Genomic DNA, 24,464 nt, shown 5'->3' with positions numbered 1-24,464 from the left:
ATGAAATACTATCTTTTGGAACACCAAGCTGAGATCATAACACTGCTGAAAATACATACCTTTTGGTAAATATTCCATTTTTGGTGTTTCAAAATTTACAGCTTATTTAATAGCAACCCTTAAGTAAATATATCACCCTTTTTTTTTTTTTTTTTTTTTTTTTGAGATGGAGTTTCGCTCTTGTTGCCCAGGCTGGAGTGTAATGGCATCATCTCAGCTCACTGCAACCTCCGCCTCCTGGGTTCAAGTGATTCTTCTGCCTCAGCCTCCCAAGTAGCTGGGATTACAGGCATGCACCACTACACCTGGCTAATTTTGTATTTGTAGTAGAGACAGGGTTTCTTCATGTTGGTCAGGCTGGTCTCAAACTTCTGACCTCATGTGATCTGCCCGCCTCAGCCTCCCAAAGTGCTGGGATTACAGGCGTGAGCCACTGCGCCCAGCCAGATGTCCTACTTTCTACGTTCTTTACTTGAGTACAAATACCTTAGTCTTTTTCATTAAGGAGGCAGCAAGAGTTAGAAAAGGTGATAGTGTTACAAGTAGGAAAAACACATGAAAGCCTCCAACCCCAAGGCTGCGTATCAAACGGCAGCCTCCTGTGAGGAGTGAGGCTGTCCTTTGCCTCCTGCCTCTTTCCCAAACCTTCTGGGTGTCCTTTTCGGAAACCTCTTCATTCCTTCATTCTTTCCCTCCTCTGAGCTCCGAAATCTTTTATTTGTGCATTCATTATGACGCTTATGACTCTCTGCATTGAAAAAGAAACATCTCTCCTATCTCTATTATTGCACTATAAAGCCCTTGAGGACACAGAATCTTTTGATATCCTAGGGTGTCTATCACGAAGTCTAGCACAGAGCAGCCAAATAAACATACTTTGAGCAAACATCAGTTTGTTCTTTTTTGCATGCGGAACATGCGTCAGTTTGTGCTTAAGAGAATAGTTCGGCCGGGCGCGGTGGCTCAAGCCTGTAATCCCAGCACTTTGGGAGGCCGAGGCGGGCGGATCACGAGGTCAGAAGATCGAGACCATCCTGGCTAACACGGTGAAACCCCGTCTCTACTAAAAAAACTACAAAAAAACTAGCCGGGCGAGGTGGCGGGCGCCTGTAGTCCCAGCTACTCAGGAGGCTGAGGCAGGAGAATGGCATGAACCCGGGAGGCGGAGCTTGCAGTGAGCTGAGATCCGGCCACTGCACTCCAGCCTGGGCGACAGAGCGAGACTCCGTCTCAAAAAAAAAAAAAAAAAAAAAAAAAAAAAAAGAGAATAGTTCAACTTCAGAGACATCCATATATAAACATGGAGAGATTCCAGGCAATGCCCTCTCTGTACAGGTTTCTGTGCTCTTCATCTAAGCCTCCACTGTATCCAACTAGAAGGCTGAGAATCACAGAAAAACATTTCCCTACCATTATTCGTGTACTAAGGAGGCACGGTTGCCACCATAAACGGGACTTGCTGGTGGCATTTACAGCTTCTCAGGTGATGTGGCATTCTGACCAGATGCCAGAAGGCTTGCGACATGGGACAGATATGCTGTTCTGTGCACTGTCACACCTTTCCTGGATCCTTTCCCTTCAGAGCTGTGTGCTCTATAGGTTAAAGATTTCCTTTTGTGTTGGACTGGTAATGAACAACTCCACTGTTGGTTGTATTTTAAAATTTTATATAATTTCAATCTTACTTGCAGAACAGTATAAAGTTCTAAATACCCTTTAAATTAACTATTGTATTTTCCTCCATTTACTTTATTATTTACTTTGCCTCCCAAATTTCTTCCTTGCCTACCCCCATGTGTGTTTGCACATATATTTCTTTCTGAGCCTTTTATTTATTTATTTATTTGAGACAGGGTCTCACTCTGACACCCAGGCTGAAGTGCAGTGGCATGATCACAGCTTACTGTGGCCTCAACCTCCTGGACCAAAGCGATACTCCTGCTTCAGCCTTGGGAGTAGCTGGGTCCACAGGCACATACCATCATGCCCAGCTAATTTTTTTTTTTTTTTTTTTTTGGAGAGATGGGGTTTTGCCATGTTGCCTAGGCTAGTCTCAAATTCCTACACTCAAGTGATCCTCTCGCCTTGGCCTCCCAAAGTGTTGGGATTACAGGCATGAGCCATCGCTCCTGATCTTTCTGAGTCATTTAAGAATTGCAGACATCATATTCTTTTTTTTTTTTTTTTTTTTTTTTTTTTTTTGAGACAGAGTCTGGCTCTGTTGCCCAGGCTGGAGTGCAGTGGCCGGATCTCAGCTCACTGCAAGCTCCGCCTCCCGGGTTCACGCCATTCTCCTGCCTCAGCCTCCCGAGTAACTGGGACTACAGGCGCCCGCCAGCTCGCCCGGCTAGGTTTTTGTATTTTTTAGTAGAGACAGGGTTTCACTGTGTTAGCCAGGATGGTCTCGATCTCCTGACCTCGTGATCCGCCCGTCTCGGCCTCCCAAAGTGCTGGGATTACAGGCTTGAGCCACCGCGCCCGGCCAGAATTGCAGACATCATATTCTTTTACTCCTAAATATTTTGGTATGTCTTTCCTAGGAACATAAACATTCTTTTACATAACCATAGCACAATGACCAAAATCAATTTATTTAGTCATTTGTTCATATCCGCAACATACATGAAATAGCTCCAGAATTTTTTCATTTGATCAAGTATCTTATGTGGCTTTCAGGCATCTTTTACAACTCTCCTTATACAGGTTTTGCACATTTTGCACTAAATTTATACTTAATTTTTTTTTTTGCTGTTATAAATGGGATTTTCTCCACCATCGTGTCTTCTATATGTTATAATGTGTGTATATGAGCTACTGATTTACTGATTTCTACATGTTCATTTTATAACTTGCTACCTTACTGACATGGTTTGTCTCTGTGTCCCCACCCAAATCTCACCTCCAATTGTAATAATCTCTATGTGTCAAGGGTCAGACCAGGTGGAGATAATTGAATCACGGGATGGTTTCCGTTGTAGTGTTCTTGTGATAGTGAATTCTCATTATATCTGTTTTTTTTTTTTTTTCTTTTTTTGGAGACGGAGTCTCGCTCTGTCACCCAGGCTGGAGTGCAGTGGTGAAATCTAGGCTCACTGCAACCTCCGCCTCCCAGGTTCAAGCGATTTTCCTGCCTCAGCCTCCTAAGTAGCTGGGACTACAGGCACGTGCCACCACACCCGGCTAATTTTTGTATTTTTAATAGAGACAGGGTTTCGCTATGTTGGCCAGGCTGATCTCAAACTCCTGACCTCATGACTCACCCACCTCAGCCTCCCAAAGTGCTGGGATTACAGGCGTGAGCCACCGCGCCTGGCTGATATGATGGTTTTATAAGGGGCTTCCCCCTTCACTCAGTGCTCATTCTCTCTCCTGCTGCCCTGTAAAGAGGTGCCTTCCATCCTGATAGTAAGTTGCCTGAGGCCTCTGCAGCCATGCAGAACTGTGAGTCAATTAAACCTCTTTTCTTTATAAATTACCCAGTCTTGGGTATCTCTTGATAGCAGTGTGAAAACGGACTAATACACTAATCAAAATTTTATGGTTAGTCTTATCGTTGACTCTTTAGGGTTTTCCAGGTATTCTCTCTTGTCATTTGCAAGTCGAAGTAGTTTTACTACTTTTTAAAATTCTCAAAATGTATTTTTAAAATTTTATATATATTTTTTGAATTCATAAGCCTCTTATGATTTCTGTTGTCTAACTTCATTAGCTGATACCTTTGGTGTAATGTCAAAAAATCATAGGTAGAGTGAGCATCGCTGCCTTGTTTTCTTCAATCGGCTCTTAAAAGACCATGTATACAAAAAGTATTTTGAAGGACAGATATAACTCTAGTGTGAGAAATTTCTGGACATTTAGCTGGCAAGATGAGATTATGGCCCCTCTTGTGCCTACTAACCGGAATAACAAACAAACAAATGAAACTTCAGCAAAAAAGGGCAAAAGTACAAATTTGATTTTATAGTAGTTCATTAAAAACATTTGAGCCAGACCTCAGTTCTACCTTTTTTCTTTAAAGGATTTCTAACTAATAATTTTGCTCTTTACTCAGTCATTCATCTAAGACTTATAGAATGCCTATAATATTCCAGACATTATCTTAGGTTCTTTCTCACTTTTTACTACACCCATGTGAAATAGGTATTAGCTTCATTTCATAAAAGGACATTGGAGTTTGGAGTGGTTAAATGACTTACCCAAAGTCACACAGTAAGTATAGACTGATTTTGAATGTGGGTCTCCTAGTTTGAATTTTTATAAGTACTCAATAATAAATAATAACTAAAAGTTATTTAGTGTTTACTGTTTTACATACTTCATTTATATTGATTGGTTTAATACAACCACCAAATGGCATTTTCACCTTTATTGTCTGTTTTTTATAGATGAGAAAACTGATCGCACAAGTAGCTTGCCAAAGATCACAGGCAATAAAGAAGCTGAAATTGTCTTCGGATCCCGTGGTTAAGAAACCAATCACTACAGTATTCTTCTTTCAAAGAAACGAATGAAGTTCTAGGATCATGAAAGATGGAGAGTATTCAATCTCCTGAATGTAAATCTACAACCATTACTTACCAAGTTTAAGTTTTTCTGTTGTTACTTGAGGCAGTGGGTGATTATGCAACTGGTAAAGGGAACGAAAAGGCCTTTGCACTCAAGAAAGTAGAAGAAAGGTGCCTGAATCTCTTTATGATAGGTGGTATGTTAAATCTAGGTGTTTTCGTATTTCAACATATCCCACTTCTTGCAAAAACTGCAAAATGCAACACAACTTTAAATGTAAACATAGCTTCCAAGGGCACAGTGCTGAACATATAATAACCTGTGTGTGCACACCCACACTAGGTTATGTAACAGGACTGTAAACACTGGTCCTGGAATGGCCTGGGAGGTCATCTAGGCCCTCTGCCATCTTTCTGCAGAGTACTGAAGCCTAGCTACGTTGTCTGCAGACTCACAAAGATGACCCCCGGCTTATACTGCCTTAGGTTACCTAATACCTTTGTTTGCATTTCCTCTCTCCTTTCCTGTCTGCTTGTGCAAAAGAAAAAAGGCCTGGCTTCACCTTCTTGGGAGCCAAAACACAACCAGAGAGCGAGTTTGGAGCCCGGTCAGGCATCTTGCAAACTGCACACAAAATAGCCCAAGGTCAGAGAGCGCGCCAGGCCCGCCCTGAAAGTTTCTCCGCAGGAAAATCCGCCGCTCTTTCCCAACCCTCCGCGTGGGTGGCTCGGAAATCCGTCACCCTGGGGACACAGCTCCCTGCCCATCTCTGTGGCCCGCTTGTGCCTCGTGCCGCTGGGCCAAGAGCCTCGGGCTCGCACCTCTCAGTACAGCCTAGGGACGTCAGGCGTCCTGGGACCCAGTAGGCGCTCTCTGCCGGCCCGGGCGTGGCCCCTCCTAGCGGACCCAAATGATCTCCTCCAGCCTCAGCCAGTGCGCTGGAGAGACGCGGCCGCCAGCCGACTGCGCTCCAGGACTATCCCCATTGGGCCAGAGAATGAGTGACGCACTAGGCCCCGCCCCGCCCTGGCGGGTTACTCCTTTCACGCCCGGCCCCCGTCCCTAGCCCCGCCCCGGCGCCCCCGGCTGCGTCCGCGTCGTCATCTGCGCTCCGGACGCTGACGTGTCTGGGCGGTCGGCTTCCACTCCTCCGGGCGCCGGCAGCCACTAGTCGTGGCGAGAGGGGCGGGGTGGCCGGGGCTGGCGTTCCCCTTGGCCCCCGCTCCCGGCCCGCCCCGCCGCCGCTGCCCCCCGGATGAGGGTATATATTCGGAGCGGGCGCGGGACGCAGATGAGTGGCCGCGCGGAAGGAGCTGGAGACAGGCGTAGCTGTGGTCGCGCCGAGGAAGGTGAGGAGCTCCCAGCCCAGCGAGGGGACGGCGGGGCCCTGGACCCGGGCGGGCGGAGGACCTGGCCCCGCCGCACACACGGCCATGCGCTCAGACGTGGACACGCGTCGCACGAACGTGCACAGCGCGGGCAACCGAGCACACACACACCCCAGCCCGTGCGCCCCTCCGTCGCACCCGGTCGTCCGCCACCCGGCGAGAGGGTGTGTGGGCTGGGCAGCCGGGTGGATGGCGGGGCCAGGGATGGAATGATCTTGCCCCAGATGGACTGGGGGCGTTGTGGGAGGAGGTCTGGGCCAGTGTCTGGAGTCCGAGGGGGTTGTGTAGGCGTGTGGGGTTGGGAGTGGGGCCTTTCCCAGGTGGGCACTAGAGACCTCGAGGCTCTCAGGCTAGGGCCTTGTGGACAGTTATACCAAGTGTGGGGGCCTCCAGTGGGACAGGAGATCGTTGGAACTGTCAGGTGGAAGCGAGTTCGTGTATCTTGAATATATGAGGAAAAGAATTGAGAGCTCTGACAAGGACGGGATACATTTGGAGGACAGGACAGTGGGACAAAACCTGTTTGCTTGCCACTTTTTTCTTTCTTTTTTTTTGGTTTGGTTTGCCATGATACTGGTAGTGAGAGAGAATTGAAATTTCTGGGTTTCCCTTTGCTTGGCCAAGCAGAAGGATGGTATTGGAGGGCTAAGTACACATATGCTGAACATATGGCTGCTTGAACTTTGGCCTGACGCTGTGCTACACTTACTTCTACATGGTTTATGAAATCTGGAATCAGGTAATAGGATTATGATCATATGTGTGTGTCATTTGGTATTGCGAAAGTTTAAGGACTTTTAGGTGAAATTCACTGGGTGTGGACCCAAGAGTTCGCTGGAAACTCAAGGCAGTTGTCTGTTCCTTCACTGTTAGTCAGTTGGCTCGCTTAGCTGGAGCTAAGAAAGACTTCTTAGGCTGTGCTGCCAAGCATTTATAGGATTCAGTTGGTGGTTATGTCTCAACGCTGATACTGTGTTTTAAAAGCTGTAAAAGGTTTACTTAATCATTTCGAGGGCATACATATACCAGCAGAGATAGGGGCCGGGTGGGGGAGGCCAGAAAAGGAGGGAAAAATACTGGATTTCTTTAATACTGGTATTTAAATTCTAATAAAAATATATTTGATAATGGTAGATTATTACCAAATTTGTCATATATTTTGTTGCAGATGGATTAGGCTGTGGGCATGTACCAAGTTTTGTTATAATTTCTAGAGCAGATTTTCAACTTTTTCAGTTTTCGGTTGTCAAAATAAAAATTCTTGTCTTTTAACTCTTCTGTTCATTGCTGCTTACCATTACACACACATGCCTCTAAACATCGTTAATGGGAAATATGGTACTATTTTTGTGGCATGAAGATGCTTATATCTGCCTCAGATAAATATAATAGGTGAATTGTGTTTGTCCAAAACTCAAGTATGGTTGTTACATTATAAACATTATACAACATGTAAATGAGTACATGTGACCAGTGGTTTAGGTCCAGATATCAAAGTTTAACCTATGAGGTACCTTTTTTTTTTTTTTTTTTTCTTTTTTTGAGATGGAGAGTCTCACTATGTCGCCAGGCTGGAGTGCAGTGGCGTGATGTGTGCTTACTGCAACCTCCACCTCCCCCGTCCAAGCGATTCTCCTGCCTCAGCCTCCTGAGTAGCTGGGACTACAGGCACGCACCACCATGCCCAGCTAATTTTTGTATTTTTAGTAGAGATGGGGTTTCACCATGTTGGCCAGATGGTCTCCATCTCTTGACCTCGTAATCTGCCCGCCTCAGCCTCCCAGAGTGCTGGGATTACAGGCATGAGCCATCGTGCCCGGCCCTATGAGGTATCTTATTTGCATGGATTCATTTTTCCAAGTGTCTGAAGGTGGAGGAGTATCTAATGACCTTTTAGAAAAGTTTGGTTTATATCTTAAAATGTTATAATAATATGTTTGTGTATGCCTTTTAGCAGACAGAGCACTCTTTACTCTTGACTCTCTTGAAGGCATGAGAGAAAGGTTGGTTGTCTTATATTCATGAGGAAGTATATGCACAGGGAGGTAAAATGATTGCATAGAATCAAATGATGGAGAAGGACCAAGGACAGGGACTTCCTATTCTTTGGTTATCTGGTTCCTTGCTGATCTTCCTATTACAATGTTCTCTCTTAAATCAGAGGCAAAGCAGTAGCATAAATGAGGTCTTGGGAAAAACTACATTCCTTGGAAAATAATTTAATATAAATCTGTTCCTCTCAAGTGTCTTTCTTAATGTGATTTTTAAAAATTACAAAATAATAGCATCATGACTCTTGAAACCTATATAAATCAATAGGAATGCCTTTTAATACCATAACGAACAGTGAAAGCTAAGTGTTGTTATTACCACCTCAGGGAACACACAGATGTAGGTTCTCTAGACCTGAGCTTGTAAATGGTGTTTGGTCTTTAATGATCCTGGTGAGGTAGATACTATTATTAATCTCATTTTACAGACGAGGTAACCGAGGCATGGGAAAATTAAGTGGCTCAGCTGAGCCTAGAATTGTGCTCTGAACTACCATGTGTATTACTTTTCACTGTTCTCATAGAAGATAAGTGTCTTTAGTACCTACTTTTTCCCTCTGTCCCTCACATCGAAGCAATTATAATGCAGTGATGATTCTTTACAGTGACCCTCAGATTTATTCCTTTCACTCTTATTTTCTCTGCCACTAATCTGGTTCAGACCTTTGGTATTTCATACCTGCAATTGTCTTTTAACTTCTTTTCCTGCTTCTAGTTGTCCCTCCTTACAATCTATTGTATGCCATTGCTCCTTTCTCTCATCTCTTTAAAGCATGGTAACGCTGCCCTGTTTGAGAATCTGCTGTTCACTTTCTATTACTTCTTCTCTAAAGTCTAAATTCTTTTGGTTAGTTTTCAGACTCTTCATGATCTAGCCCTACCCTAGGCCATTTTATGTCATTTGTCATACGTTAACCTTCTTACTGCTTTCCATCCCACACATGCTTGCTCCTTATGGCCACCAGGCTCTGCTTGTTTCCTAATCTTTTATTTTTTTGAGATAGAATTTCCTGTTGCTGAGGCTGGAGTGCAGTGATGTGATTACGCTTCATTACAGCCTCGACCTTCCGAATTCAGGTGTTCCTCCCACCTCAGTCTCCTCAGTAGAGTAGCTGGGACTACAGGCATATGTCACCACAGCTGGCTGCTTTTTGTGTTTTTTGTGGAGGTGGGGTTTTGCCATGTTGCCCAGGCAGGTCTTAAACTCCTGAGCAGAGGCCTGTGCTGGGATTACAAGTATGAACTACCATGCCTGGCCTCTAATCTTATCTATGTAGTCTGCCCAACCTTTAACATATGGCTAGATCATGCCTGTTTGTGAACTTTCTAGAAAACACCTATCTCCTGTTGCATTTGTCTATATTGGGCAAGTAGATTAAATATTTCCTCATTTTCTTATTTTCTAGCACTATGAAGTTTAACATTTTACTATATTATCACAGAATATAGCTCTTTAGAAACCATTTGTCTTATTCACTGATTGTTATATGTATATTGCTTGTCTCTTTAAGGAGGACCCAAGTTTTTAGTGAGTAGAGACAATAGATGTGTTACTGCTTCTTTGCAGAAGTTGCTAATGAAATGAAATGTATTTTTCCTTATTATAGGTAGTTCTGCCTTCCTGAATATTTCGGTATACTGACTACAACAACACTTAATAGTATTTCTATCATTAGAGATACAAGGAAAACATTTAAATATTAAACAGTCAAGTGTTCTTTCAGTGGTAGCTTAGTAGTCGGAGGACTAATACAGAGACAACTAAATGTGGTAAAGAGTGTGAGCCATGTCATCAGGCTGCCTGGGTTCCTATCCCAGCTCCACTCATTAGTTAGGTTACTTAGCCTCTCTGCCTGTCTTCTCAACTGTAAAAGAGTGGTAATAATAGTGCCTATGCCATAGAGTTGTTGAAAATTAAACAAGACCATGAAGGTAAAGTACTTAGAAGTGCCTGGTGCATATTTTTGTCTTACAGGTTTGATTTCTTACAAATATTGAGTGATGGAAAAGCAGAAGTTAATTTTTTTAACATCAAGTTTTAAAAATATTCTTATTTTAGAGGGGAAAAACCCCCTCAATTTTGGAGGTTGAATTTTGACGTGCCATTAGTTATTTTTCTCTTTTCGGTTTATAGGTACGTACATTACACCCCTATTTCTACAAAGCTTGGCTATTAGACCATTATGAACATTAATGACCTCAAACTCACGTTGTCCAAAGCTGGGCAAGAGCACCTACTACATTTCTGGAATGAGCTTGAAGAAGCCCAACAGGTAGAACTTTACGCAGAGCTCCAGGCCATGAATTTTGAGGAGCTGAACTTATTTTTCCAAAAGGCCATTGAAGGATTTAACCAGTCTTCTCACCAAAAGAATGTGGATGCACGAATGGAGCCTGTGCCTCGAGAGGTATTGGGCAGTGCTACAAGGGATCAAGATCAGCTCCAGGCCTGGGAAAGTGAAGGTACTGGGCATGTACATATTTCTTCTGAAGTTTATTTGAGATAACTAAAATTGTTCAGGTAGCTGGATCATGTCACTAATATTTTGATTCATACTACATTAAACCAGGTGATCTAGCAGAAAGTGACAAAAATTGTCTTTTTGTTTTTGATGCTCCATTCAAGGCTTCTCTCATTCAAGTCTTAATTTGCCTTCAGTCTCTTTCCCTCCTTAGTTTCCATACTTCTGCTAGATTTCTTTTCCCGAAGCACAAGTTAAATACTTAAGTTTAAGCTGGCTTAATTATTTTTTTTTAAGACAGAGTCTCACTCTGCTGCCCAGGCTGGAGCGTAGTGGGGCAATCTCAGCTTACTGCAACCTCTACCTCCTGGCTTCAAGTGATTCTCCTGCCTCAGCCTCCAGAGTAGCTGGAATTATAGGCATGCACTACCATGCCTGGCTAATTTTTGTATTTTTAGTATAGACAGGGTTTCACCATGTTGGCCAGGCTGGTCTTGAACTCCTGACCTCAAGTGATTCGCCCACCTCGGCCTCCCAAAGTGTTGGGGTTACAGGTGTGAGCCACTGCGCCTAGCCCAGCTGGCTTAATCTTTAATGCCTTAACCTGACCCTAACCCATATTTCCAATCAACATTTTAGCTGAACCAAATAATTCGCCTTTCCCTGAAATAATTCACCTTTCCCTGCCTTTGCTCATGTTTATCCTTAGCTTGATGTGCCCTTTGCCCTTTCTCTACCTAGCTAGGTCACCTTGTAAGGTCATTTCTTGGAGTTGTACAGTGCAGTAGTTCTGCCACTTGGGGAACTTACACTCATTCATTAAGGTTCACCACACATAATATTTGATCTATGACCTTTTCTTCTGTGTCCCAAGTTACAATTAGTTGTTCATGCTTTTATTTCATTCTAGCTTATCATAAGAGGTGTTTGTCTTCCTTAGTACATTGTAAATTCTTGAAGAGCAGCCCGTGTACTAGTTGTCTCTGCATGTTACGTAGCATTTAGAACAAGAGTTTTATAGTTATAAGTTGATCAATAAGTGTTTGTTGAATTGCCCCAATGCTTTTCATTCTAAAGCATGTAAAAATATCTGTCCCCTTAACCTAATACTAATTTGTGCTTTTGAGAATGACAAAATAGATCAACTGTAGCTTTTGGTGGAGTTGAAGCTGTGCTTTTTATAATCTATTACTCCTTCGTAAGTAAAATGTTGACTAAATATTGTAGGTGATTCCCTGAGTGTTTGTACATGATCCTTGTCACATCTGGGCCTCATTTTCTCAACTGTGAATGAGAGCTTGGGCGAATACTTTCCTTAACTTTTTAAAATACATTATTTTATTGCAAAAATATTGTTGAAATAACAGATTGCCCATAATCTCATCAAAGCTATATTTTTATTTGCTCACATTACCACCCAGTACTTGATTGTATACTTATTTTTTTGTTTCTTTGTGCTTTTTTTTTTGAGACAGCCTCACTTTGTTGCCCAGGCTGGAGTGCAGTGGTGTGTTCCTCACTCACTGCAACCTCTGCCTCTTAGGCTTAAGCAATACTCCTGCCTCAGCTTCCTGAGTAGCTGGGATTATAGGTGTGAACCACCATGCCTGGCTAAGTTTTTGGTATTTTTAGTAGAGAGGGGGTTTCACCATGTTGGCCAGACTGGTCTCCAACTTCTGACCTCAAGTGATCCGCCCACCTTAGCTTCTCCAAGTACTGGGGTTACACCTATGAGCCAGTGTGCCGGGGCAGATTGTATATATATTGGATTTCATACATGTGTAGTAATGCTATACATACAATCTTATAGTCTGTATTTATAACATGGCTATTTTTATTTTGTTTTCCACTCTTTGGCATCCCCTCACCCCCTGTAAAAGAAAGATTACTGGCATCATCAACCTGCTGTATACCTCTCTCTGTCTTTCTCCAGGCTCACAAATTTACTGATTTTCAAAGGGTGTTCCAAAGAACCCAAGGGTTTTCACTGTTGGAGAAACTGCCTCTTATAGGGAGGGAGGGAGGGAGCAGATACTAAACTGGTAGGTCTCCAACCCCTTTATTCTCCACTATGAGTAGTTCTACTTTTTTCTGTTCTGTGTATTTGATCTTTACATGAGATTTTATTTAAAAGAGTTTAGAGGTTTAAAAACAGTTTGAAAATAATTGAATCTTCTTCAAGGAGGTGCTTTTCAGATGTAAAATGCTTGTTGGTAGCTAACCTAGCTTTTTACCTAGGATAGGGCTCTGCCACTAAGATGTGAGAGAATGATGCCTAGATATGTCCTTGTGAATGAAGAGTTTCAGTGATACCATGACTCCTGTTACTTTGGATTCACTAATCCTTCCCTTCTTCCCTGGGTTTCAAAAAGGCTGCTATTCCCAACCAAAAACCACACAGGCCTTTCTTTACCCTCTAGTATCCCAGTTGCCTATATTTTTCCTTGGGATTTTAAGGGGATGAAGTATTAGTAGTAACTCTTACGGAAAGTCAAAGCTTTGACCTTGTGTAATGGGGAACATAAGCCACAATTAAGATATCCTATAATTTGAGTCTTCTTTATAGCCTTTTTGTTGGACTATGTGGAGCCAATCTACTTTTATGACTTTTCATGTAAACTAAAATCCGGAACTATTAGAATCAAGTATAGCATAACACGGTGTAAACTTCCTTTTGGCTTAGTGTCAAGGGAAAGGTATTTATCTGTAGCTTAAACAGTAAGGGTGGAGAAGGAGACTTTATGTTGACATTATTATCCTTTTCACTTAGCCAGAAACTACCATGTGTCTGCAAATTCATAACAAAATGAAGTTTCTGCAGTAAGTTTTCAAAGGGAAGAGAAGCCATTGCGAAGATCATGGCATTGTATTTCAGATAGTAGAAAGATCCTGCCAATTGTATCAGGGACAGTTTTTACTTCCCCACACCTCCACCTCCTCAGATTGGGGGAATGAAAGCATTGTCCAGTAGTTGCAAAGTATCTGGTGGTTATTCAGATGATAATGGACATTTTTACAACTAGAGCGGAAAATTATTTATTTCTGAAGGATGAATATAAGTGACCACTGTATTCCTTGTTAAAGAGAGATCTTGCTTTATTTCTTGAAGTTTTCTGGCCATTTGTAGAAAAAGGAATGTAGAGGAGCAACTAGAAAATCTTTATTTTACAAAGCTGAGATCTTGAAAGAGAAGTAATTACCAGCTTTGAGAATGTTATTTTAGTAAAGATACACTGGGAAAACCTGTTTGCTTGATAAAAATACCCATTTATTAAAACAAATGCATGCTTATTTGAACACAAATCTACCAATTTTATATTATAATATCTAATTAGTATTCAGTCTTAGCCTTTTTTGCCTATAAGACGTTTTCCTGTTAATCATAATGGTGCTTCTCTACTATATAGCACTATGATAGAAAAGTAAGTGGATTGTTTAGAAGAAATGCATTCTTAGCATTATCTCCCTCTACATTTTCTGAAATCTAGGATACTGATGTTTTTAATAGATTTGTTTTATTTTAAAAGTAATACGGCTGGGCACTGTGGCTGACGCCTGTAAAATCCCAGCACTTTGGGAGGCCGAGGCAGGAGGATCATGAGGTCAGGAGACCGAGACCATCCTGGCTAGCATGGTGAAACCCCATCTCTACTAAAAATACAAAAAATTAACTGGGTGTGGTAGTAGGTGCTTGTGAGGCAGGAGAATGGTGTGAACCCAGGAGGCGGAGCTTGCAGTGAGCTGAGATTGCGCCACTGCACTCCAGCCTGGGCGACAGAGCGAGACTCCATCTCAAAAAAAAAAAAAAAAAAAAAAAAAATTTATTTTAGAGAAATGGGTAAATACTAAAAATTACAAAGGAAAAAATACAAATCTCTGTGATTCCACCATCCAGAGATACTCACTAGTAATATTTTACAGTATTTTCTTTCACACACACACACATGCATATATTGGGATTGTGGTGCGTGTATAGTTTTGTAGCCTGCACAAGAATTTATCATGAAAAATGTCAAGGATATTTTGAAATAAATATTTAGCAGCAAATTCAGTACAGTGAACCCCCACATAAGCCACCTTAATTAAAAATTATGAAAGTTTTGCTCCTTTTGCTTTCTCTCTGCCTCTTTTTTTTTTTTTTTTCCTTTGCTGCAGTATTTTAAGGCAAATCCCAAACATCATGTTATTTTTATCCTCATATAGTTCGATATCCGTGTCTAAATATATGGGCCTTATCTTACTGATCACATGCCATTATTATACCTAACGAAATTCATCTAATGTAATCTCTGCTACCTAAAACTGGTTCAGATAGAGATTTTCCTGATTGTTTTGCTTTTTGTGCTTACTATTTTGGGGAAATATTGTAGTTTCAGCTATAACGTGATTAAAAATTAAAGACTTAAATTATTCTCTCTAACTTTCTTGGATAGCTTTCCTTTATTTCTAGCAGTTGAATAGCCTGTTTACCCAACTCTACTTGTCCTGGTGTTCTAATAATTTAAATGAAAGTTCTGACAGTGCTTTACTCCAAAAGGACCTGTGCTATCTTCTTTGTTAAAGTCTACAGAAGGAACTAGTCTAAGTAGGAAGTTATCCAGGAAGCATTTGACCTCTGACAGGCCACTGTAAACTTTTCTGTTTCTTGTGAATGTTATCAGAAAAAGTGCTTAGATTCTCTTGGGCCCACAATGCATGACTCTCCAAGGAGAGAGATATGCTCCAGCCCTGGACATGTGTCAGGCTGGCTGGCTGACTTTCTTTCTTTCTTTCTTCCTTTCTTCATTTCTTCTTTTCTTCCCTTCTTCCCTTTCTTCCCTTTCTTCCCTTTCTTCCCTTTCTTCCCTTTCTTCTCTTTCTTCTCTTTCTTCTCTTTCTTCTCTTTCTTCTCTTTCTTCTCTTTCTTCTCTTTCTTCTCTTTCTTCTCTTTCTTCTCTTTCTTCCTTCCTTCCTTCCTTCCTTCCTTCCTTCCTTCCTTCCTTCCTTCCTTCCTTCCTTCCTTCCTTCCTTCCTTTCTTTCTTTCTTTCTTTCTTTCTTTCTTTCTTTCTTTCTTTCTTTCTTTCTTTCTTTCTTTCTTTCTTTCTTTCTTTTCCTTCCTTCCTTCCTTCCTTCCTTCCTTCCTTCCTTCCTTCCTTCCTTCCTTTCTCTCTCTCTCTCTCTCTCTCTCTCTCTCTCTCTTTCTTCCTTTCTTCCTTTCTTTTTCTTTTTTTTGAGACAGAGTCTTACTCTGTTGCCCAGGCTGGAGTGCAGTGGCACGATCTTGGCTCACTGCAACCTCTGCCTCCTGGGTTCAAGCAATTCTCCTGTCTCAGCCTCCCCAGTAGCTGGAATTATAGGCGCCTGCCACCACACCCAGCCAATTTTTGTATTTTTAGTAGAGATGGGGTTTCACCATGTTGGCCAGACTGGTCTTGAACTCCTGACCTCAAGTGATCTGCCTGCCTTGGCCTCCCAAGTGCTAGGATTACAGGTGTGAGCTATCTCCCAAGTGCTGGGATTACAGGCGTGAGCCACTGCACCTGGCCACTTTCTTCAATTTCAATTTCAGTTTTGCCTGTGTTGAGTTCCCTTGTGTAGGAAAAATTATTAACCCTTATGTCTTATCATGGAGAGCTAGAAAGGATGATACAGTGTTGAACTTTTCAGTGTTTTTCAGTATTTCTGCAGAGGTAGCTTTAGGATAGAAATTTATAATTTCCTAATTGTCACTTGGGTTTAAATACATTTATAATTAGTTATTTTTCAGGTAGGTGCTGTGCTGCCTATATGAAATTTATGTTATGATAAATGCAGTTTGAAATAATGTATAAAAAAACTTACTGAATTTTATTGGCCCACTTAATTCAAAACAGCATTTTATCTGTCATCAGAAGACAGATACTAATCTATGTGTTGCATACTTTTGATAAACATTGCAACTTTATTGTAGTAACAGAGGTGAAGTAGATGAGTACTGAGTACTTCAGCCAGTGTACACCAATTTGATACTGTGAACAATAGCTGTAGCTGCATTTCATTTGTGAATTATAGCTGGCCTTGGTTCTCCAGGGACTGCTGCCTTTTCTCTTGTTTTCCGCTGTTTGCTTGTAAGTGAGGTGTGTAAACAGGAAGAAGTTAATGAAAAACCTTTTTATTGCAAATATGTGTGGATTGTGTTATAATTCATTGTAATAGTTGTGGTTAAATAGAGATGAGATGTAAATGTATATCTACCTGGTAATATACGTCTGGTTGGCATCATCTCAGTGCCACTGTTAATTGGTGACCGGACTGGTTATCAGGTTCAGAGATGGAAAGAAGCACTGAAGAGTGAACAGGAGTTTAGGAAACAAACACATGCCATTTATCTGAATAAAGAATGAAGCCACTGTGAGCTGCCGGTTAGCAAAATTTTAAACGTGAAACAATTGGAGAGTAGGAATGAAGCAGTAATTTAGGGAACCCATCTGAGGAAGAGAAAATTTATACAGGGCTATTTTGAACCTGGTTAGACCTGTAGAAAGCACAGAATTGATGTTGAATGCCATTAGGTCAGCAGGAGCTGAGACCTGGAACTGGCTCTGGGAGTGTAGCTTTTACCTTTTTCAGATCAGTTAGCTAAGGGAAATAACTTACCTAGGACTGAGAGTGAAAGTAAGAAGTCAGGAAGAAGGCTAGCACCATGTTAAAAGTAAAACAACTTGAAACACATGTGCCATATGAAGGAAATGTACTGTATAAAAAGAACAAAGATGTCTGTGTCCAGAATATAGGTATCAGGCACTTCTTTTGAAGACATTCAGAAATATTTTTTATTCTAACACCTTTGATTATATGCAAGTGTCCAGACAGCAGATCATGAGGCTGTTTGTCAACTTTATTTATCCCACTTAATGTGATTATAGGGTGCTGTTTCAGATCTGCTGGGGACATATATAATTATAGCATATTATACATGTACTATGGTCTTTTTATGCATTTTGAAGAGTTCTGTGTTCTGAAACAAATCTGACCCATGGGTTACGTAAGAGATTGTGGACTTGTCCTTTAAAACAATGTTTTGTAGGTGACAGCAGAATTAAATTTATTTTCTAGAAACCATAGTTTATTTGATATAATTCAGGGAATAACCAAATACAAAACAGTTTTCAAATGTCTTAAAATGTTCCCCGTTCCCTTTACATTTCTTCATCTCAGTTTTTGTTATATAATGGTTATGGGTCTTGCTTAAGACAAATACAAACTCAGAATGACTGTTAAGAATTTCAGTGTTTGGGAAGTTTTGGAGAATGTTGACTCTCCTTGCTCAACAGTTTTTTCTTTTTTTTTTTTTGAGACAGAGTTTCGCTCTTTTTACCCAGGCTGGAGTGCAATGGCGCGATCTTGGCTCACCGCAGCCTCCGCCTCCCGGGTTCAAGTGATTCTCCTGCCTCAGCCTCCTGCGTAGCTGGGATTACAGGCATGTGCCACCACCCCGGCTAATTTTGTATTTTTAGTAGAGACGGGGTTTCTCCATGTTGGTCAGGCTGGTCTTGAACTCCCGACCTCAGGTGATCCACCTGCCTCAGCCTCCCAAAGTGCTGGGATTACAAGCGTGAGCCACCGTGCCCGGCCAGTTTTTTCATTTAGGATGGTGGGTAAGACAGGCTAAGAAAAAAGGCAGCATAACCTCTGGTGGCAGGGTGGTATGGTGCTGAAGAGGCCCTGGAGTCAGGTCCTAATCCTGATTCACAATTACTAGCTATGTGACCCTGGGCGAGACTCTTAACTTTTCTGAGTTTATTATCTCTAAAGTGGTGAAAATTACACAGAACCTGCCTCTTAGATTATAGTTACTATTTTGGGTTCTATTTTGGTATACCTGATCCCCTTATGTTCTTGTTTTCAAACTCTGATGAGGTACAATTAAATACTATGGAGTTAACGAGGACAATTCTGGTTTTAGGGAAGGAAGAAAGAAGATTTAACTCTCAGGTAGCTTAGGTCAGCTTCATATCGAAGGTGAAATTTATGAAAATATATAATGTGCTTTTGGGTTTTTAAATTGAAAAAATAGCTGGAATAGGCTGGGCAGGGTGGCTCATGCCTATAGTCCCAGCACTTTGGGACGCTGAGGTGGGCAGATCGCTTGAGCCCAGGAGTTCGAGACCAGTGTGGGCAACATGGTGAGACCTCTGTCTCTACTAAAAATACAAAAATTAGCTAAGTGTGTTGGTGTGCACCTGTAGTCTCAGCTACATGGGAGGCTGAGGTGGGTGGATCACTTGAACCCAGGAGGCGGAGGTTGCAGTAAGCCAAGGTTGTGCCACTGCACTCCAGCCTGGGTGACAGTGTGAAACTTTGTCTCCAAAAAAAGAAGAAAAAATAGCTGGAATGATTGCTGAATAATGTTCTTGGACTATACTTACTAATGCAGGAAAAGTAGAATCAGACCTGGCTCTAAATTTATAATGGGTTTATTTTTCTTTCTTTTTTTTTGATGGAGTCTCACTGTGTTGCCCAAGCTGGAGTGCAGTGGCACGATCTCGGCTCACTGCAGCCTCCGCCTCCCGGGTTCAAGCAATTCATCTGCCTCAGCCTCCCGAGCAGCTGGGATTACAGGCATGCACCACCACACCCAGCTGATTTTTGTATTTTTAGTAGAGATGGGGTTTCACCATGTTGGCCAGGTTGGTCTTGAGCTCCTGACCTCAGCTGATTCACCCACTTTGGCCTTCCAAAGTGTTGAGATTACAGGTGTGAGCCACTGCACCCGGCTGGGTTTAGTTTTCTTTATGTTGTTGACCTACTAATGTATTAGCTTTAAGAAAACCCAATATGTCAAAAACAAAGCACAAAGTTGGTAAATGAAATAAACCCATATTACCTAAGGATTTTAAAATAATAATTGATAGTTGCCGTCACCGACTGCGTCCTCTGACTTCGCATACAATTGTGGGCAGTGGCCAGGTTTGTTCACAAAATTTCTAAGAATTCTAATGAAAGTATGAAACTCAGAAAACAAGAACAAAACTGTTTACCATGGCTTTAATTTTATATTTTTCTATCTTGCCAGAAACCCAGTTTCCACATAGCCTCTTCTCACCAACTACTGTGCCTTGTGGTACTGAGACTGTCCACTTTTGAATGATGAGATCAGTCTTAGGAATGGATTATGGCAAGATTTTTTTTTTTTTTTAAATTCAGACTGAGAGCTCCTTTGTAGTTTTTATGGTTACATTTATTTGCATTTGGATCTCAAATCATCTTGAATTTATTTTGGTTTGAAGAATAACATTTTTATTCAAACATTATGCTTGATGACTACTTATTGCTGAATATTCTACTGGCAAAAATTGACAGGCTTCCAGACTAAAGAAATAAATCAGTAGTGAAGATAGTCTGAGTCTTATATTCTTCTGAGCTGGTATAGATGGCCCATTTTTTTAAAAGACATTTTATTTATTTATTTATTTTTGAGACAGAGTCCCACTTTGTTGCCCAGGCTGGAGTGCAGTGGCATGATCTCGGCTCACTGCAACTTCCGCCTCCCGGATTCAAGTGATTTTCCTGCCTCAGCCTCCTGAGTAGGTGGGATTACAGGTTCCTGCCACTGTGCCTAGCTAATTTTTGTATTTTTAGTAGAGATGGGGTTTCGCCATGTTGGTTAGACTGGTCTCGAACTCCTGACCTCAGGTAATCCTCCCGCCTTGGCCTCCCAAAGTGCTGGGGTTACAGGCGTGAGCCACTGTACCCAGCCTACAAAAGGCATTTTAATAAATTAATATATATTTACATGTAATAAAATGCACTAGTTTTACCTTTTGGTTTTGTTTTGTTTTTGAGACAGTCTTACTGTCACCCAGGCTGGAGTGCAGTGATGCAGTCTTGGTTCACTGCAACCTCCGTCTCCTAGGTTTAAGCAATTCTCATGCCTCAGCCTCCTGAGTAGCTGGGATTACAGGCATGCACCACCATGCCTGGCTAATTTTTGTATTTTTAGTAGAGATGGGGCTTCGCCATGTTGGCCAGCCTGGTCTGGTCTTGAACTCCTGGCTTCACGTGATCTGCCTGTCCCGTAGTTTTATGTTTTTGTGTTTTTTTTTGAGTCTCACTCTGTCACCCGGGCTGGAGAGGAGTGGCGTGATCTCGGCTCAGTGCAACCTCCGCCTTCTGGGTTCAAGCAGTTCTCCTGTTTCAGCCTACAGGTGTGTACCACCATGCCCGGCTAATTTTTGTATTTTTATTAGAGACAGGTTTCACCATGTTGGCCAGGCTTCTCTCGAACTCCTGACCTCAGGTGATCCACCTGCCGCGACCTCCCAAAGTGCTGGGGTGAGCCACTGTGCCCAGCCAATTTTATGTTTTAACAAATATATACCCATGTAACTACCATCCCAATCAACATAAGCGTATTTCCATCACCCTACAAAGACTTCTGATGCCCATTGCAGGTGATACCCCAGGCTCATTCTGTTGAGTTGGGTTTCAAACTAGAAATCCTAACTTCAGAGCCTGAGTTCTCACCCATTATACTTTACTGCTTTCCTAACTGAAGATTTATTTTCTTTATATAGCTTACCTGCTATATTTGCATGCTCATTGATTATTTATTATAGGCTGGAGGTAATTTGATAGTGTCATCATTCATCCTGAAACTTTGGTATTTTCTTTATTTTATCTTTTCTTGACTTGCCACATCAATCAGTCATCAAATTTTTGCGAAACCTTTATAATATCTCTTGCTTCTTACCTCCTGACATTATCAGTAAAAATATTTAGTTCATTAAAATACATTGTTCATCGTTTGGTGTTCTGTTGGGTTATGTAAATTTAATTGTTTTAATAATAGAAAAGTTTTTATTAGCAAGGTAGTCATCCACGATTCTATGTAGATTCTGTGCTCTCTGTGCCTTATGTCGATAAGCCCCTCTCTTGTTATTTCAGTCCCATGTGATCAATAAAACAGCAAGCAGTCTTTGGTCCAAGCCAGATTCTCCACCTGTACCCTAAATCAGCAAATGACCTCAGGACAAGGCAGCTGTATAGCCTTACTTCCCTTTTGATGAGTCTTTGCTGCTACCTATGTATATTTAATACTAAAGTGTTGAATTTCAGAGGTTTTGTGATACAAGTGTTTTCTTTTCTAGGACTTTTCCAGATTTCTCAGAATAAAGTAGCAGTTCTTCTTCTAGCTGGTGGGCAGGGGACAAGACTCGGCGTTGCATATCCTAAGGGGATGTATGATGTTGGTTTGCCATCCTGTAAGACACTTTTTCAGATTCAAGCAGAGCGTATCCTGAAGCTACAACAGGTAGCTGAAAAATATTATGGCAACAAATGCATTATTCCATGGTAAGATACATCTCATTATTGGAGTGTGTCTGAACATATACTGTTTTATAATATTCAAAATGCATATATACACTTTATTCACTCACAGACATATTTCTTGTTACTGAAGATTTTCTTGGGAGGTGTAATTTACTATATATGTGAAAAGTAATATACATTATTGCTTGGTAGATGACCACTATTGACTTAATAAACAATACTTACTCACGACCAACTTTTACATTCCTAACTGAGTACCTTAAAGTGCTCAGTGAGCTCTCTGCATCTAGAAACTCTTATTTTCAAGTACCAGGTTATTTAGCTCTCCCACATCCACGCGCGCCTCTTCCACATACACACCAGGTTTGGCTGACTGCGTCCTCTGCCTCCCGGGTTCAAGCGGTTCTCCTGCCTCAGCCTCCCGAGTAGCTGGCATTACAGGTGCCTGCCACCACACCTGGCTAATTTCTGTATTTTTAGCAGAGATGGAGTTTAACCTTGTTGGTCAGGCTGGTCTTGAACTCCTGACCTCATGATCTGCCCGCCTCAGCCTCCCAAAGTGCTGAGATTATAGGCATGAGCCATTGTGCCTGGCTGGTTTTTTTTTGTATTTTTTGTAGAGACAGGGTTTCACTTGTTACTTAGGCTGGTCTCAAATTCCTGAGCTCAAGCGATCTGCCTGCTTCGACCTCCCAAAATGCTGGGATTACAGGTGTGAGCCACTGTGTCCAGCCAGTGTTAGTTTCCTAAGTACCAAGAGATTACAGAAGATCCTGCTCTGCTTTTTACAAGTTTTTGGTTCAGCTCTTTAATCTCTTTCCCCGAGCAGTTTTGGAAGTTACCGTGTTTTGAGGGGAAAATCAGCTGTGTGTTTGAAGCCCCCCAAAGTCCCTATCTTGTTATTCCAATCCCATGTGATCAACAAAAGCTCCACTAGTTTCTGTCCCCCAGCAGCCTTTGGTCCAAGCCATATTCACCACTAGCCTGTACCCCAAATCAGCAGATGCCCTCAGGACAAGGCCTCAGTTCCTTTTGAAAGATTCTGTCTCTGGACTTACAGTTCCAATCTATTTTGCCTCTGAAGCTCTCTGATGCCTTTAAAAATCTGCTTTTTGTAATTTTCCTAGCTTTTCTAGCTCTTCTTACCACAAGTACTGGCCTGCTGTGAACTGTTTGGTTCATCTTGATTCCTGTGGGGAATTTGGAGGAACATCTGTGTTCTAAGTGGCCAGCATTCTACTTACAGCCCTGGCCTCCTACTATCATGTCGAATTTTCTTCTCTTTCTTCCATTTCCTCACAACTCAGAATTTCTGTTCTTATGCAGAGAAGTTTAGCCACTTCTTTTGTCGTCTTCTAAATATATCTAAACCTTTTGTACCTAAAGTTCAAAATATCCAGGATAATTTGTTAAACAGACAGATACCTCCTGTGGTATGAAATTATACTATTTTGTTTATTTATTTAACAAATATTACTTGAGTGTCTGTTTCTAGGTGTTGAGGATAAATCAGTAACCAAAATAGGCAAAAATCCCTTCTTATTTGTAGTTTACATTCCAGTAAGGGCAAAAGCTACCACAGTCACTAATTATAGTTTTAGATATTATTTTCTTCTTATCCGCACTAGCATGGGTTGACTTTTTGTGACAACAGAAAGTATAATTATACTTTTATGATTTTTAAATGGAGGGTTAGCAGAGCCCAGATTGCATTTCAAATTTCAATAAAAGGAACCCCAAGAGATCATTAAACTGTATTACAGTTACCCTTTTCTTCCTATTTATTCAGAATAGGCTTTTCAAATTTAAAATACACTTTCACAGAGTTCCAAAATGTTTCCGTAAGCCATTTTATAGGTTCTCTGGAAGGAGTTATGTTTAGTATGTTTAATATTGTTAAGTAGATTTATTTCATACCTAAGAGTTGATGAAATTACTGAAAGAAATTTCCCTTGGGAAACAGCTAATGAATGTGTCTTACCCAAGAAAAATATGAAGGAAGTCAAAATAATAAGCAAGCACTTTTTTTTTTTTTTTTTTTTTTTGAGACAGAGTCTCACTCTGTCGCCCAGGCTCGAGTGCAGTGGCCGGATCTCAACTCACTGCAAGCTCCGGCTCCCGGGTTTACGACATTCTCCTGCCTCAGCCTCACGAGTAGCTGGGACTACAGGTGCCCGCCACCTCGCCCGGCTAGTTTTTTGTATTTTTTTAGTAGAGACGGGGTTTCACCGTGTTAGCCAGGCTGGTCTCGATCTCCTGACCTCGTGATCTGTCCGTCTCGGCCTCCCAAAGTACTGGGATTACAGGCTTGAGCCACCGCGCCCGGCCAAGCAAGTACTTTCAAAGGTATCTTTAGCTTAGGAAATAGACAAAACTTTATTTTGCCCTAGTCCACCTAGCACGATTGCTTAGAAGATCTAATTTTCTCTTGTAAGGTATATAATGACCAGTGGCAGAACAATGGAATCTACAAAGGAGTTCTTCACCAAGCACAAGTACTTTGGTTTAAAAAAAGAGAATGTAATCTTTTTTCAGCAAGGAATGCTCCCTGCCATGAGTTTTGATGGGAAAATTATTTTGGAAGAGAAGAACAAAGTTTCTATGGCTCCAGGTTTGTAATCATCCTTATTTAATGGTGACTAGAAAAGGTAACAACCTAAATCATCAAATGTTGATTTGCTTTTTAACATGGTGATTTGAGTATTTAAACATTAATATGTATGTGTTTTTTGCAGCTTGGAAATAATTTAAAAAGATGAAAATG

At 41.5% G+C, this 24,464-nt stretch overlaps 1 protein-coding gene across 5 annotated transcripts in view; it reads left to right on the top strand.

The window, feature by feature from the left end:
* Nucleotides 1-5,609: 5,609 nt before the first annotated feature.
* Nucleotides 5,610-24,464, top strand: part of UAP1 (UDP-N-acetylglucosamine pyrophosphorylase 1) — a 38,666-nt gene continuing 19,811 nt past the window's right edge. For 2 of the 5 annotated variants that reach the window (XM_007976354.3, XM_007976353.3), the window contains exons 1-4: nt 5,747-5,855; nt 10,080-10,408; nt 21,517-21,721; nt 24,136-24,311. In XM_007976354.3, coding sequence (XP_007974545.2) covers nt 10,129-10,408; nt 21,517-21,721; nt 24,136-24,311 — 661 coding nt within the window. In that variant the 5' untranslated portion in view covers nt 5,747-5,855; nt 10,080-10,128. Of the gene's footprint in view, nt 5,856-10,079; nt 10,409-21,516; nt 21,722-24,135; nt 24,312-24,464 lie in introns of all 5 variants that reach the window. The other 3 variants (XM_007976352.3, XM_073008191.1, XM_007976356.3) reach the window with 3 other exon arrangements.

The sequence above is a fragment of the Chlorocebus sabaeus genome, chromosome 20 (genome assembly GCF_047675955.1).
Source record: "Chlorocebus sabaeus isolate Y175 chromosome 20, mChlSab1.0.hap1, whole genome shotgun sequence".
In the NCBI taxonomy this organism is placed as follows: domain Eukaryota; kingdom Metazoa; phylum Chordata; class Mammalia; order Primates; family Cercopithecidae; genus Chlorocebus; species Chlorocebus sabaeus.
This window is presented reverse-complemented; position numbering and strand designations above follow the sequence as displayed.